The sequence below is a fragment of the Marmota monax genome, unplaced genomic scaffold, assembly GCF_021218885.2.
Source record: "Marmota monax isolate L192 unplaced genomic scaffold, Marmota_monax_Labrador192_F-V1.1 WCK01_AAM20220418_F8-fsc00081, whole genome shotgun sequence".
Lineage (NCBI taxonomy): Eukaryota > Metazoa > Chordata > Mammalia > Rodentia > Sciuridae > Marmota > Marmota monax.
The window spans coordinates 6,550,061-6,565,977 of NW_026695234.1; the positions used below are offsets into that span (position 1 = coordinate 6,550,061).

At 42.9% G+C, this 15,917-nt stretch overlaps 1 protein-coding gene across 7 annotated transcripts in view; it reads left to right on the forward strand.

Annotated features, from left to right (window-relative positions):
* The window catches only part of Sik3 (SIK family kinase 3), a 243,456-nt gene that overhangs the window by 213,776 nt on the left and 13,763 nt on the right, over positions 1 to 15,917 (forward strand). For 6 of the 7 annotated variants that reach the window (XM_046438715.2, XM_046438717.2, XM_046438718.2 and 3 more), the window contains 8 exons: positions 2,858 to 2,928; positions 5,103 to 5,246; positions 9,043 to 9,193; positions 9,945 to 10,070; positions 10,346 to 10,431; positions 11,112 to 11,221; positions 12,324 to 12,663; positions 13,248 to 14,140. In XM_046438715.2, the coding sequence (XP_046294671.1) occupies positions 2,858 to 2,928; positions 5,103 to 5,246; positions 9,043 to 9,193; positions 9,945 to 10,070; positions 10,346 to 10,431; positions 11,112 to 11,221; positions 12,324 to 12,663; positions 13,248 to 14,140 (1,921 nt within the window). The remainder of the gene's footprint in view (positions 1 to 2,857; positions 2,929 to 5,102; positions 5,247 to 9,042; positions 9,194 to 9,944; positions 10,071 to 10,345; positions 10,432 to 11,111; positions 11,222 to 12,323; positions 12,664 to 13,247; positions 14,141 to 15,917) is intronic. The other variant, XM_046438716.2, reaches the window with a different exon arrangement.

A 15,917-nucleotide genomic window follows, 5' to 3' on the forward strand; every position in this document is an offset into this window, starting at 1 on the left:
ACCAGCCACACTCTTTCTGTGACAACCACATTCAAAGATTTTTTTTTTCTCCTCTGAGTTCAGTTTATATCTGGTTATTTTTCTCTCATAGGTCATTCATTCATTCATTTATTCATTTTCATCATACAATAAGATTGGGTACTAACTATATTCATAGTGCTTAAGTGACATTTTAGGGTAATGCTTCTCAAACTGTCTGTAGCTGGGGACTTTTTTGTACCAGGGATTGAACCCAGTGGTGCTTAACCACTGAGCAACATCCCCAGCCCTTTTATTGTATTTTATTTAGAGACAGGGTCTCATTGAGTTGCTTAGGACCTTGCTAAGTTGCTGAGGCTGGCTTTGAACTTGAGATCCTCCTGTTTCAGCCTCAGCCTCCCAAGCCACTGGGATTATAGGCGTGTGCTACCACACCTAGCTCAATAATAATTGAACTTGATAATTCACCAGATCATTTCATTTCTACTCAGAACCTTTTTTTTTAAATTCTTCAATCCATTGTCCACTGATATCTTTGTAAAATACAGTAAAAGTGAATCACTAGAAAAATGAAAATTTAAAAACATAACAAATACAGGGCTGATTTTTAAATTTAATTCAGTAGACAAAATTATACCATTAATTGTTATAAAGTCTCTAGCAACTTACTGTTTATACTTACTGTTTATATCTATACTTTCCTTATCATGGATTGGTAACAAAATACTTTATAGACTGGTATAAGTCCATTTACCAAACTTTCAGTTATCACTGCAGTCAAGAAAACAAAAGAATTATATATCATAGTTGTTGATGTAGTGAGTTTATGATATGGGAAAACAAGATGAACCTATGTGAAGTATCTGAACAATAGTAACAGACCATGTGTGAATAGGTGCCAAAGTGAATAACATGGATTATTAGAGGGCAGAGATATGCAGGGCAGGATCAATATTGGCTAGGAAGGGGTCAGGGACAGCTTTTTTGGGGTGGGATAACACTTTGTCCACTAGAACTGTTTCTGCCAAGGTCACTAACAAGCTCTTGTTGATAAATCCAGTGGGCATTTTTAATCTTTATCTTTTTGGATGTCCCAACTCCATTAGTCACTGTTGACCATTTTTTCCCTTGAACTATTTTCTTTTTTTGGCTTTTGTGCCAGCACACTCTTTGTTTTCCTCCTACCCCTCCTTTTCAGATTTCCTTTCTGCTTGTTCCTTGAAGTTGACAAAACCTCCAGAGTTTTATCTTAGACCCTGTTCCCATCTCACTTGACATACCCTCTGCATGATTTTGTTTACTCCCATAATTTCAGTTGCCATTTGATTCTCCACCCAGAACGCTCTTCTGAGTTCTAAACATCTGTGTGTATGATTGCCTGTGGATAGCTATAGTTCATTATCTCACAAGTACCTAAATTTTAGTGAGCATGTCCCCAAATGAACTTACCACGAATCTGTGAAACCTCTCCCTCCCCTTGCATGACAGTAAATGACACTGTCGTTCTCTTGGTTGGTTACACAGGCTAGGAACATGGATTTTCTCTTTAACTCTTTTCTTTCCCTTATTCTCTCTGTTAAATCAGTTGTCTAATGCTGTGAATTAAAGATCTTCTCCTTCTGTTCGCCACCCTTTTCTTAATTCAGATCATTGTCACCCATTGCCTTGATTAACATGGTGGCCTCCTAACTGGCTTCCTTGCTTCCAGTCATCTCCTGCTCCCTGCCACCAGCCCTTTTTACCCTGCAACTAAAGAGAGCTAATTTTTCAAGTACAAATCTTATGACATCATGCTCCTGCTTAAGTTCTTTAGTGATTCACCACTGCCCTTCTCAAAATAAACTTCTTTGTGTAGTATTCAAGGTCATTGCTACTGGTGACAGTGTCCCTCCCCTGTCTCAGCTATAGTCCCTTCCTGCCTGATTGTTCACTTTGCCCTTACAGAATTATCATAAAGGATCTGGAAACCCTGGAAGCATTCAAATGATGGAAATTTTTCAACAAGTTTTTTGTTTTGTAATTATCTTCCATTTTTAAAAAATGTTCTTTTGTGGTAAATGAACATGAGTTTTGCTCTAGTGGCTAAGGCACGCAGCATTCCAGTCCTCAGGCAGATGGAGATAGGACTACAGTCATGCGTTGTAGTGGTTTTCATTTCACTTGCATGTTTTGGTGGGTAACAGCTATTTTAGGGCATTGAATCACAACTACACAATTATATGTTATATACAAAAATGTTCTCTAAAAACATCATTATGCTTTTCTGGAGTTAAGACATCGAAACACTGGAAATGACGTTAATATGAAACAACAGGTCAGTTCCTAGACTTGCTAGGTAAATAGTTTTCTTCTCTGTTTTCAGGCTGTCTAACAGCTCAGGCTTTCTCTTTTCTCTCAGTCTAGAAGACTTTTCCTCTTTTCTTAGTTAGGTCCTGTATATCCTTTAGGTCTAAGGTTACCTCCTCCAGAAAGCCTTCCATGATTCTCAAGGACCCCCTTCTGTTGAGTGTGGAGAACTTGGTCATGTTTTTTAATTGTTTGTTTGTCTCTGTCTTCCACTAGACTGTAAAATGAGGTCAAGGACTCTTGTCTGTAAATCTCACGTTTTATTCCGTAATATAGTAGGCATTCAGCTATTTGTTGAATAAATGAATCAATGAATGAAGAGTAAGAGGAAGAAATCTGAATTGATATCACCTGAGCAAGGTAAAAATGGGAAAATGGTATATCAAAGTTCCATGTAACCCAGGTGTCCTAGAAGAGTATCATTAATGAGGAAGTTAACAGAAAATCTTGCTCCAAACCCGAGTACTAGAATATCTAGAAACATTAGAGAATAAGCTGACATCTTGAGCTTTTCCTTCCTGTCTCTCTTCAGGCAGTGCCAGCAGTAACCCCTGTGGACGAGGAGAGCTCAGATGGGGAGCCAGATCAGGAAGCTGTGCAGAGGTAATGTGACATCTGGCAGTGCTTGCAGAACGTCCTTGGGCAGGCTCCCCCTGCAACCAACGAAAGGTCACCTCTGCCCAAGGAGGTGGTACAGTGCAGCTTCAACATTTGTGTGGTCTCTTTGCTCAAGCCAGATGGCATGTTCCTCCCCACATGGAAGTAACAGAAGACTACCCAGAAAATTTCATTTCTGTAAGCACCATTGGAAGTCCCCTAAGTGACAGCAATAACCATAAGAACTTTTTCTCTCCTCCCTCCCTCCTTCCTTGTCCCCTGCCTTCATATTTGCAACTCTGATAGTATTCACAAGGCACAAAGCCTGCTCCTACCTGCCAAGAACTGTTTACTGAAAAGGAATTGGAGATTTGGGATGACAGTGATCCTAGCTAGTCTGGCCATGGACCTCTGGCATGGACTCTTCCTTTCCAGGAGAATGAATGAATACCTCTTGTACTGTTTGCTGTGTGTTTCTTCCACTCCCTTGTACCAACAAAGAGATATTGAAAAAAATATATGGGATTTGGGCCAGGGACAGATGCAAATATCCATTGTTTGCAGAACCTTGTTGAGAGATGTCTAATTCACAGAGACGGCAGTGACCATCAGGCATGCTGTACTGTTCATTTGACCTCAGTCCCATTAGCCCGGGTCCTCAGCTCCATGCATGTCCCCTGGTGGGAGTTGTCTTTCTTATTTTCCGGGGAGGGGTTTCACCAGAATCCAGCATGTATTTTCCCAGAAATCCAGGTGTTCTTCAAGATTATATGTTTTCCCTTGAGGAAAGTTGAAATAAAATGGTTTTCGTGGGTTCTTGGGGAAACTTCGGGTGTCTTTATCAAATGGATATTAAATCACTGATGGCTTACTCTTTAGCAAGTTTACATACTGCTAATTATAGTCTGTTAACTGACTTTAGTTGAAATGGGCAAGGTAGATAAGAATGAAACAAGACCGGTTTTTCAGAACCTGATGGTTGCTGGCCAGGACTCTCTTCCCACTACCAGGAGCTCCATATGAGAGCTGCTGTTCAAAATGAAGCTGGTCCCATGTGGAAAGAAAACCAAATTGAACTGAGTTGTTAGGTGGGCCAGCTTCTTCTGCAGTTTAATCAATAGAAGGAAAAATGTGATGACTTTTTCCCCTCGATGCTGTTATTTCTGTAGTTTGCTGATAACGGGGTATGTAAGGTTGCAGACGAGCCCTGCTGGTGTCATGAAGAGATGAGGAATGAAGAGGTTCACTGCCTTCCAATCTTAAAAGGGACAGCAATATTTTATTTTAGCTTCTTTGTTCTTGGACTTTACTTCTTCAGCCCCACCTTCTTCTTTTAGACTAGCATTTTAAGGATTAATTTCCATTGGCTTTGATAGAATGGAAAGGAATAGAACTTCTCTTTTTCGTACCCAAGAAGAACTGCAGTGGTGTGGAAGCCATCCACCAGACAGAGGGGACTGGTATCTTGTGGGTGGTGCTGCCAAAGTGTGTGTCTAGAAAGTCTTCAGAGAAAAAGTCATCAGCTTGTAATTCTTGAGCTTTTGAAACCCTTTGGATTTTCTGCCTTGCCTTTCCTCTCCCCTTAAAAACAATTCTAAACACTCCACATGGCTTCATTACTTCATCTTCTTCAGAATACGGGTCCAGTTTTTCTTCTCCAATGATTAAACCCAGATCATGAGGGAAGAGGTAGTTCTGAAATTCATCCCTAAATAGAAGAGTCTGTTTTCTATGAACTCTAGGAAGAACATCCTCAAAACCTGGGGTCTGTAGGACCAAGAAACATATCCTCCTTGGCTCATCTCTAAGAAGAGGCCTTAGGGCTCATTTTCTCTGACTTGTATTTCAGAAATTTGGAGGGAAAAGAGGAATGAAATTAACATGTAGAAAATAAATTCTTCTATTGAATGGAATTAAATAAGGAAAGTTGATCTTCCTATCTTTGCAAGCTAGATCTGCTTTCTCGCTTCTCTTCACTGAGTACTCTTAAGTTCAAACTTCAATATTAAGCCAACTTTTGTTGGCCAGTTAGTCATCGACTCAGGAGTCTGTTTTTTGTGGAGCACCTTTTGAGCTCTGGCACTATTTCTTTGAGTGCTTTGGATTAACTTCTATGCTTCTGATGGAGGAGTATTCCTGTCTGTCTTTTTTACTATGAAATGTGCTCCTGCTTGTTGCAGGTACTTGGCAAATAGGTCCAAAAGACATACACTGGCCATGACCAACCCTACAGCTGAGATCCCACCGGACCTACAACGGCAGCTAGGACAGCAGCCTTTCCGTTCCCGGGTCTGGCCTCCTCACCTGGTACCTGATCAGCATCGGTGAGTAGCCACATGACAGTGTGAGCTCCTTGAGGTTCGTGGACAGGCCCCTTCTGACTAGTCTCCCATTGATGGTGACTATCTTTAAGTAGAAGCCATCTGTCATCCTGAACTCACATCTTCTCAGCTCCTTGCACTAAGTATTGCACAGGGCAAAGGTTCTCTACTGGGCCTTGAAGCAATGCTAGATTCTTCTTTCCAATTATCTTGCAGACCTTTTTTATTGTCTGCAGCTGATTCCCATGACTCTAGATATTGACTCATAGATAAATTGAATTTGAGAGCTTCAAGGAAGTGAAGCCCTCAGAAGGTCAATTGGAAATAAAAGGATTTATAGTAATATTTATAGTAATTCAGTAAACTTGATCTTTAATAATTTATCACCTTCAAAAGAGTAAGCACTTCATATCATGTTACCATTGAACAACAGGCTGGATATGGAGGAAGATACATCCCTTGTGCATGGTAGAGCAGGGAGGCAGCATCCTTTTGAGTGATGTGCTTGAGAAGTCATTCTTTGAGTGTTTGGATAGCAAAATCTTTTGCTAACTCTCTGTTAACATTTAGAATTCATTCTCTTGAAGAAATAAAAATGAGTTTAACTTTCCTGACTAGGAAAACTTCATCAAACCCAAGTGAGCTTGAAAACAAAGGAGATGATACTTTGGTAGAGTAAGAAGATGATGATTGTCTTCTGTGAATACCTTGATGACAAAAAATCTTAGCCACTCCATTCTGAAGCTGTCCACATGCTGATAGGCCGCACTTTCAAAGTTACCATCAATTGCTCAAGCATATTTTATTCGAGTCTTTTCAGGGGGACAGTGAAAAGCAATCTTAATTGGGAAGGTTGAGTAGTTGATACAGTCTAAGGAGATCCACTTTATGGCATGTTTTTATGAAATCTCGCAACCAGTGCACACTGCAAGCAGGATGCAGTGTATTTATGTACTAGTTACCCGTTTTGACATCATGTAATCAGCAGAGACAGGTGAACTCTGAGCAGACTGGGACTTAATTAGTGCCACGTTGGAACTCTGGAAGAAGAAAGATAAGCTTTTATAAATGGCTGTGAATAATTGAGCAAAAGTAGCTGTTAGGAGTAACAAGAATGAAGATTCTCAACTAAAACTCTCATGACACAGATAGTCTTTTTCAAATGAAAATCTCTCAGGACCTGTGTGGCTGGCACACACTGAAGCACACTTCGAGGGATTTTGGCCTCCACCGCCGCCCCCCCACCCCCACCCCCACCCTCCGCCGTAAATTTCCTTTTTGTAACTCTGGGTTCTAACCTTGTGCCCAACAGATGCTTTATGACTTCTCCTCATCTCCATCTTTCCTGCCCTTCCAGTCTGACACTGCATTGTTCAGCCCTCGTGGGGGTCTTTTATGTTTAGCTTATGTCCTTTGAGGATCTTTGTTTAATTCTAGGTGTCCCTTGGGAGTTACTTTTCCAGGGAAACATGAGGATCAGCACATTTCCATGTCAGCCTTTGTCACAGACCTTATATTCTGTTTACACTTGTTACTAAAGGGAGACTACATTGGCCCTCAGCTCTGTTTATGTGATATCCACCCTGCCTACAATCATTGTCAAGGCCTTGCCTGCTAGAAATCTGTCTGCTGTCTGTTTTTATGTGAACACTCTTGATAAAGTGTTTCAAGGTTTCTGTGGCCAAAGGCAGTTTGAATTGGAAACAAATGAATGCTTTATGAGTGACAGATTGTGTAAGGTGGGGCATTTGTTTAAACTCAGCATGTCTTTGTGGGGTGACTGTACAAATATGTAACACAAAGAGATTCAAGTTAGTCTTCAAGGGAAAAGAGAAACTTTCCAAGTCCATAACCACTGAAAATGGATCATCTAGATAGGTTATTGAATTTCTTTCTTTCTTTTTCTGGAGAAAATGATAAAAGAACAGTATGTGTATTTGTTCTTCTGAGGTATAAGAGTGAAGTCCAACATGGGACAGAAGAGGGGTCTGTTCAGACTTTCCATTCCTAGAAGTATGTAATTTAAATTTTTAAAAAAATTCTAAGGTGTGAAAAAAAAATTAACACAAGATGGAATCTATCCAGGTGGGGAACTAATTCTGTTTGAAGAGTTTAATGGGAGAGTATAATGTGAGGCTGTCTTGAGTTTGAATGTGATTGCTAATAAAAATAAAATCAAGCACAAGTGTTACCATCAGTGCTTCTAAAATGAACAACTCCATCAGAACTGTTCCTCTGAAGTTACTGTGCCCGACTGACCTTGGGATCAGTCTCTTCTCAACCTGAGCTTCTGAAAAAATCATGAAATACCTGAACCTGGGATGTTATTGCTCTGATGACAGAGAATGGGTTTTGTGTAGAAACATTGTATTCACTGCTTGAAGAACACAGCTTTCTGAATGAATCAGAAATGTGTCTGTTATTCAAAAATATTGACAGCATAGGAGTTGAATTTGAGGAGGAAAATAACACTTGCTTTCTCTCAAAAAAATCTGAAGTAAAGACAGAAAAGAGAAGTTTTTAGAACGTGCTCCTGAAATCAGCTTTCATGATCGCTGTTTCTGGAGTGTGTTCCCTCACATCATTCATCATCCCCAGTTCATTTGTCATTTATGTTACTGAAACAAATATGTGTGTGTATTCATTTCATTAGCTCAGCTCTGTCAAGCTTCAGGTAGTCTGAAACAGAAGTCATCATTAGTAGAGGAGGGTAAGGGACTTTGCCTGCTGCCAGAATTCTCTTGACATCTTGCACAGCCTTCATTTCCCCAGTCCCTCCCTGTCTGCATTGTATTTGAACTCACTTGTTAGCCTGCTTCCTTAGCTGTGGTTCTGCTTCAGTCCAAATTGAATAACTGGCAAGGTGATCCATCATTTCACTCATAGTTCAGTGTAATGTCATCTCTATCCTGGCTATGAAACCCTGACCCTTTCCATCAGCTGTTGGAATGCTGCCTTGGCAGTCTTATATCTGCTTACCTCAACCCATAAACATCTCTTTCTGATTAGGTAACAAGTATAGGTGTTAGCTTCTAACCCTGATGCATTCTTTTATCAATTGCTTGTTCATTCTTTCTGTAAAACACTGACTGTTCTGGTTGAGCACAGGCTTTTTGAAGGTAATGCATATGATTCCTCTATCAGGAAGGAGGGGTGGGTGCTGCTGCTCTGAGAAGTTAACATTCACAGTAGGTAACCGCGTGTGTGTTCACCAGGTACGTGCAGGATCTTGAGGCCCACATTCCTTAAGAATGTGCTGTGTCCGTTCCAGGTTCAGAAGTCCCCGTTTTTCTCCACCCCAACCTTCACCCTCCCTTTCTAGTACAGAACTTTTGAGTTCCAGGCCAGACCTTTGACCACAAGCTGACTGTAGTTTCTCTCTGGTCATACAAAGGTTATTGCATAGGGAAAACTGTGGGTCAAATGGTGAATTTTAGTCTCTGAAGGCATCTGATAAATTTTAAAAGCTCCTGTACAGCCGGCCCTGGGGGATCCTGAGGAGCTTTTCTCTCTGGTCTAGTGTATTTATAAAAACTGAACTTACTTGCTCCCAGAACCTCAGGCCTAGAAAACTGGCCAACTAAAGGTAAGTGGAAATGGAAAATATATCCCTGGAGTCCTCTGAAGGGAAGCAGGCTAGGACAGCAAGCGTCTTCTGGACATGGCATGGAATAGGCCTAATACGCAGGGCTACACATGCAGCCAGCCATCTTTGTGTTCGTCTGGAACAGCAGTCCCTGTGTGATTTGGTCAAAACCCCTGAGTCCTAGCCCCTAACCTTCTCTTCCCATGTATTCAGCTCCACCTACAAGGACTCCAACACCCTGCACCTCCCCACGGAGCGTTTCTCCCCTGTGCGCCGGTTCTCAGATGGGGCTGCAAGCATCCAGGCCTTCAAAGCTCACCTGGAAAAAATGGGCAACAACAGCAGCATCAAACAGTTGCAGCAGGTAATGGAGAGATGGCAGGCATCTCTGGAGAAGCATGGGTAACAGAGACCAGTATTGCAGGAGCTCTGGGGTGGTCAACTTTTTACCCCTATTCATGCCAGCAACACTGCAGTTTTATAGGCTAAAAAAAACTAGAGCTTTCTAACACTCTTTCCTTACTTCTTGTTATGTACAGCTCTCCCCAGGATCAAACTTGCTTCCCCTGTGAGGGGACTAAATTTTTCTACTGTCTTTATAGTTTACTGGAAAGGAATTTCTGGGCTTGGGTTTCAGGGGGAAACTCCAGGGAAGGTACTTCTAAGCAACCCTGGTATTCTCCTCTTGATACAGGGTGCTGGGTCTTATTGGATCCTGTTTCACGTGTCACACTCTCCAGTTGGTATGGAATGGTGCTCCCAGAGGCAGGAAATGTAGCTCCAGGTTTCTGTGAAGGGCCAGTTTCCTTTCTGCCTTCCTGATGACCTTGCTTTGAATGGCAGGTGCCTTGTACGCAGATTTCACATTGGACACTTTCTCTCATATGCGGGCCTTGGTGTATCCTTGATGTTTCCCATTTGTTCATACAGAACAGAATGTGAAGATATTTAGTACACAGATACCTGTATAAATGGGTCAATTGTTCATCAAGGACACTGTTCTTCTCCTGTGGCTCTTTCTGCCTCTGAGACCTTGGGCAGATCTGCATCCGCTGAAATCACTGCATGGGGTGGGCCTGGCTGCATCCCATCTGTATTAACTGCTTTCCCTTCAGGAGTGTGAGCAGCTGCAGAAGATGTACGGGGGGCAGATTGATGAAAGAACCCTGGAGAAGACCCAGCAGCAGCATATGCTATACCAGCAGGAGCAGCACCATCAAATTCTCCAGCAGCAAATTCAAGTAGGCCCTCACTCTTTGCTTTCTCCAACTTGTTTGGAGTTTGCCTTCAGGCTGATTTGCCTGTGCATTTTGGAGGAGCACACTCAGGGCAAAGTGGCATTGAGTTATGTTAATGGTTGACATGTTTGAGTAAAGGTAACAGATCTTTTGATGAACAACAAAAGCATAAATCTGAATCACAGATAGTTCTCTCTGTTTCTTCCCTTCCTGAGAATAGCTCTGATTACTGTTCATGCTCACAATTATTATTTTCCTTTCCCCCATGTATGTTTTAGGACTCTATCTGTCCTCCTCAGCCTTCCCCACCTCTTCAGGCTGCATGTGAAAATCAACCAGCCCTCCTCACCCACCAGCTCCAGAGGTAACAAATCACTTTATGTTATGCCTAAACCACTGGCTCTATAGCAGACATCCTAGGCCTGACTCGTGGGAGATATTGACCAACTTTAGCATTCATTTTGGAAACATCTGCTTAAAAAGCAGAGAAACCAGTTTAAAGGTCAGGAGTCTCCCTGAAATCTGCCACTTCCTTTTCTTAGCCCCCTGAATAGAATAGTCTGTCACCTTCTACAAGAAGATAGGCACAGTGAACTTCGTCTCCTATGGCGGGGAAGACTGGTAAAATAAGATGTGTATAGGGTTTGGGGGGTGGGTTTTTTTTTTTGGTATTGGGGATTGAAGTCAGGAACACTCAACCATTGAGCCATATCCCCAGCCCTATTTTGTATTTTATTTAGAGTCAGATTCTCACAGAGTTGCTTAGTACCTTGCCATTGCTGAGGCTGGCTTTGAACTCATAATCCTTCTACCTCAGCCTCCCAGGCCACTGGGATTATAGGCGAGCATCACTGCACCTATCTTTGCGGGTGCGTATAGGTTTTTAAATGATGGTGGTAGGTGGTTCATGTGAGGTTTTCTACCATGGTAAGCTTATCAAAACTTTTTTTTAAAAAATGGATTCTACTTGTGTTTGACTGAAACTTAACTCAAGATTATTCTGTCACCTCAGGAAGTTTATTTATCCATTTTGTCATTTTTAAGGTTAAGGATTCAGCCTTCAAGTCCACCCCCCAACCACCCCAACAACCATCTCTTCAGACAACCGAGTAATAGCCCTCCCCCCATGAACAATGCCATGATCCAGTCTCACGGTGAGTGGAGAGGCCCAGGCTGAACCATCAGATGCCACGTGGGGGAAAATGTCTTAGTCCTTGTGGTTGGTTTGTTTTATTTTGCCATCTTCCTCTTGAGTGTCATGAACCATTTGAAAGGCAGAATAACATAATATTTTAGAGTATGGGCTCTAGACCCAGCTTGTCTTGATTTAATCCTGGTTCCACCAGTTTCTTGATTGTGAAATCTTAGATAAATTCTCTAACCTCTATGTACCTCAGCTTTCTCAGTAATAATATTAACAATAACAATAATAGTATTTAATGAATAAATATGTGTAAAGCACTGCAAGTCTCTGACATAAATAGTTTTCAGTAAACGTTAGCTATTAATAACATATTTACTAAAACCCTCTCTGGCCGTACCAAAGAGAAAACTGCACCAGAAGCTTTCTGCTGTTACCTCCATTTGGTTATCCATGGTGCATTTGGGAGCCTGTCTTATTTAGGTGGAAGTGACTTAAGAGGCCTCTGGTTAGTGGAGTTTTCAGCAATCACCACATGATGTAGACTTGCTAAGTGGTAATATGCACTTTAACCAGATCCCCAGTCCATGTATACATTCAAGTTTGAGAAGAAGCACTATTTAGATTTGAATTATTCAAAGTATAGTTTACAGACCAGCTTTTAGGGGAACTTGTTGAAAGTAGAAATTCTGGGGGACCTACCTTAACCTACTGAATCCAAGTTCTGTGGTTAGGACCTGGGAATCCTTTTTTTTTTTTTTTTTTTTTTTTTTGGTACTAGGGATTGAACCTTTAACACTGAGCTATATCTCTGGCACATTTTATTTTTTATTTTAAGAGAGGGTCTCACTAAATTGCTTAGGCCTGTGCTAAGTTGCCAAGGCTGGCCTCAAACTTGCAATCCTCCTGCTCAGCCTCCTGAGTCACTGGGATTACAAGTGTGGCTACCATGTTTGGCTGTTTTTTTCACAAGTTCTCTAGACTTATGTGTACTGAAGTTTGAGAAGACTGTTCTAGATGCTATCTGATGTGAGTCTCCTCATTGGCTCCATTACTTCCAGCAGGCAGGTAGCCTGGGCATTTGGTCAGTCACTGTGAGGTCCCTTTCTCTCCAGGTGCTGCCTCTGCCTCCCAGTTCCAAGGCTTACCCTCACGAAGTGCAGTCTTCCAGCCCCAGCCCGAGAACTGTTCCCCTCCTCCTAATGTGGCACTAACCTGCTTGGGCATGCAGCAGCCTACCCAGTCACAGCAGGTGACCATCCAAGTACAAGAGCCAGTTGATATGCTCAGCAGCATGCCAGGGACAGCTGCAGCCTCCGCCGGGCGGGGCATCTCTATCAGCCCCAGTGCCAGTCAGATTCAGATGCAGCACCGTACCAACCTGATGGCTACCTTCAGCTACGGGCACCGACCCTTGTCCAAGCAGCTGAGTGCTGACAGTGCAGAGGCCCACAGGTAAGACTGCCTGATGTCACCCAGCCCTCTATCCAGGTCACCTAGGTGGGAGGGGCGAGAGAGAAAGAGGGAAGTACAAAAGGTCTGGCTAGGCTGTGTTTCACCCTTTCTAAAACCAGAGTGGTGGAGTTGGAATGAACTTGTAAATTACTTATGGACCTAGGTTTAAAATGCTAATGAGGCAGAGGAGGAAAATGGCAAAGCTCCTTTACTAATTGTAGAAAAGGCCATTAGAGGAGTATGTTAAAATACCAGTTTCCTTGGTCCATTCTTCTAGGAGTCTCAACTCTCTCAATCACTCCTCTAAGAGATTGCTGCCTCTTAATATCTCAAATAACATTTTAAGATAGGCCAGGTTGCTGCCTTCAAATGATGCTCAAAGTGCCTGCCATGACACTTGGAAGACTTGGATAAGCAAATAAGGGGACCAATAGGGATGGTGCAAACATTCCCCTCCTCTGGTTGCACCATCATTCTCTGTACCTGGGTGCCCCCTGCTGAGGAAGGGTAGTGGCTGTTCCCCAAGGGAGTCTAGCGCAGTCATCACACAAATACCTGGTACTCACTCCCTTTTGTGTCTGCAGCTTGAACGTGAATCGGTTCTCCCCTGCTAACTACGACCAGGCGCAGTTACACCCCCACCTGTTTTCGGACCAGTCCCGGGGTTCCCCCAGCAGCTACAGCCCTTCAACAGGAGTGGGATTCCCTCCAACCCAAGCCCTGAAGGTCCCTCCACTTGACCAGTTCCCCACCTTCCCTCCCAGTGCACACCAGCAGGCACCACACTATACCACATCGGCACTACAGCAGGCCCTGCTGTCCCCCACGCCGACAGACTACACCAGACATCAGCAGGTACCCCACATCCTTCAAGGACTGCTCTCTCCCCGGCATTCGCTCACCGGCCACTCGGACATTCGGCTGCCCCCAGCAGAGTTTGCGCAGCTCATTAAAAGGCGACAGCAGCAGCAGCAACAGCAGCAGCAACAGCAGCAGCAAGAGTACCAAGAATTGTTCAGGCACATGAACCAAGGGGATGCTGGGAGCATGGCTCCCAACCTCGGGGGACAGAGTATGACAGAGTGCCAGGCTTTATCTTATCAAAATGCTGACTCGTATCACCACCACCACCACAACAGCCCCCAGCATCTTCTACAAATTAGGGCACAAGAATGTATCTCCCAGGTGTCCTCACCCGCCCCGACCCACGGGTATGCTCATCAGCCAGCAATAATGCATTCAGAGAGCATGGAAGAGGACTGCTCATGTGAGGGGGCCAAGGAGGGCTTTCTGGACAGCAGGAATTCAAATACATTGACCAAAGGTTGCCACGACAGCCCCCTGCTCTTGAGTACCGGTGGACCTGGGGACCCTGAATCTTTGCTAGGAACTGTGAGTCATGCCCAGGAATTGGGAATACATCCCTATGGACATCAGCCGACTGCTGCATTCAGTAGAAATAAGGTGCCCAGCCGAGGTAAGAGTCCCCTCAAAGTAAAAGTCCTGGGCCAGTCTGCCCTAATTCAGGTGACCCAGTAATGTTAGCTGGTACTTTGTGTTTCTAAAAAAAAATCCTGAGAAGACCTTCAGGACCACATGGGGGAGAAGCACATAGAAAGTGGGTATTAGTGGATAAAGAGTTTGTTTTCTAGACAACACAATATAGTTAACACCAGGTGCAGTCATTAAGCTATTCCCCCTATTCATACCATAGATGGAATCCAAAGTTCCCATCATCAAAATAGCTCTGCAATAGAAAAAAGGCAACTCACACTAAGGAAACTTAGTGTAAATAGTGTTGAATTTAGAGTCAAAGCACCTATATTGGATCTTACCTCCATTGTGAATATAATAGCCATATCATTTTAACCATTTGATTCTCATTTTCCTCCTCTGAAAAAAGAGCAAGAGGATTTTTAAAAAAAATGGTTCTTTGCAGAGTTTTATGAAGATTGAAACACGTTTGTGTTTATACATAATCTTATCATAGAAAAGAGAAAGAGGAATACTTGATAATCTGAAATGTGTGATAAAATGTGTAAGTGTGAGGTTTTATTATTACTTGAGGTGCTTCATTCTGGGCTGAATGGCACTATTACAGCTGTACTTCAGGAGGACTAGGCTGCTGGGAGCTGTCATGGCAGGTCATATGTGCAGCGGTGGGCAGACCCAGGATGGTTCAGGGTTGGGAGGGAACAACAGGAGAAATATCATACCTGTCAGATGGAAGAAAGGATTTGATTTTTCTGGGCTCCTATTATGAGGTAGAACCAAGATTAGGATAAAGGTTGCAGCAAATTTCAACTCCCTATAGAAGACCTTTAGAAGAACTTTATGGAATAGGCTGCCTCTGCAGCCTGATAGCTTCCTGCTGGGAGTGTTCAGCAGAGGTGAGATGACCAGAGCAGGGATGCTGTGGAAGATTCCTGTGTACGTAAAAGCTTCCAGCAGATTAGCATACACTAGCTTCCATAAAAGGAGTGTTCCTGATGATTCTAGTGTACTTTTCATATGCTTTTATATGTACTGTTCACATATAAATTCATTTCATCCTTGCAGTCACCTGTCATCTCCATTTTACTAGTGAGACAACGGAGGCAAAGAGTGAGTCACTTGCCTGCAAGGTCAAGAGCTAGCAAGTGGCAGCTGAACCTAAGAGCTACTTCATTTACTCTATCATATGCTTACTGAGCATGCTCAGAGTGTTCGAGGCACTGGGGAAGGGGCAAAGCTAAAGCAAATAGTGCTTCAGCCTCCATCTCTCCCCCAGCCCTGGATTGCCATGTATGTGAATACTTATGAAGTGTATTCTTCAAAATTTATTTTCTCAGTGGTAGTGCTTGCCTAAAATCCCCACGACTTGGGAGGCAAGGAGCAAGTTCGAGGCTAGTCTAGGCAGTTGCAAGTTCTGGTCACTATAAAAATTAAAAAAGGGCTAGGGATGCGGCTCAGTGGTAGAGTGCCCCTGGGTTCACCTGGGTTCAATCCCCAGTACCACACACACATATTTTAATATCTCTGAGTTCTCATCACTTTGCCTCCTGTGTGATTCCCTTGTACCGAAAGGCTATTAGATTCACTATCCTCCCCTGATTGTCAGAGGAACCCCCTTTGTTTTTGTTTTTTTTTAACAGCTACATAGATATTTTATTTCACAATTAGAATGGGAAATAATAGAATTAAGTTTAAATAAGGTGATTTAAAATATCATACTGCCTGGTACATGATGCTCAATAACCAATAAGTTACTAATA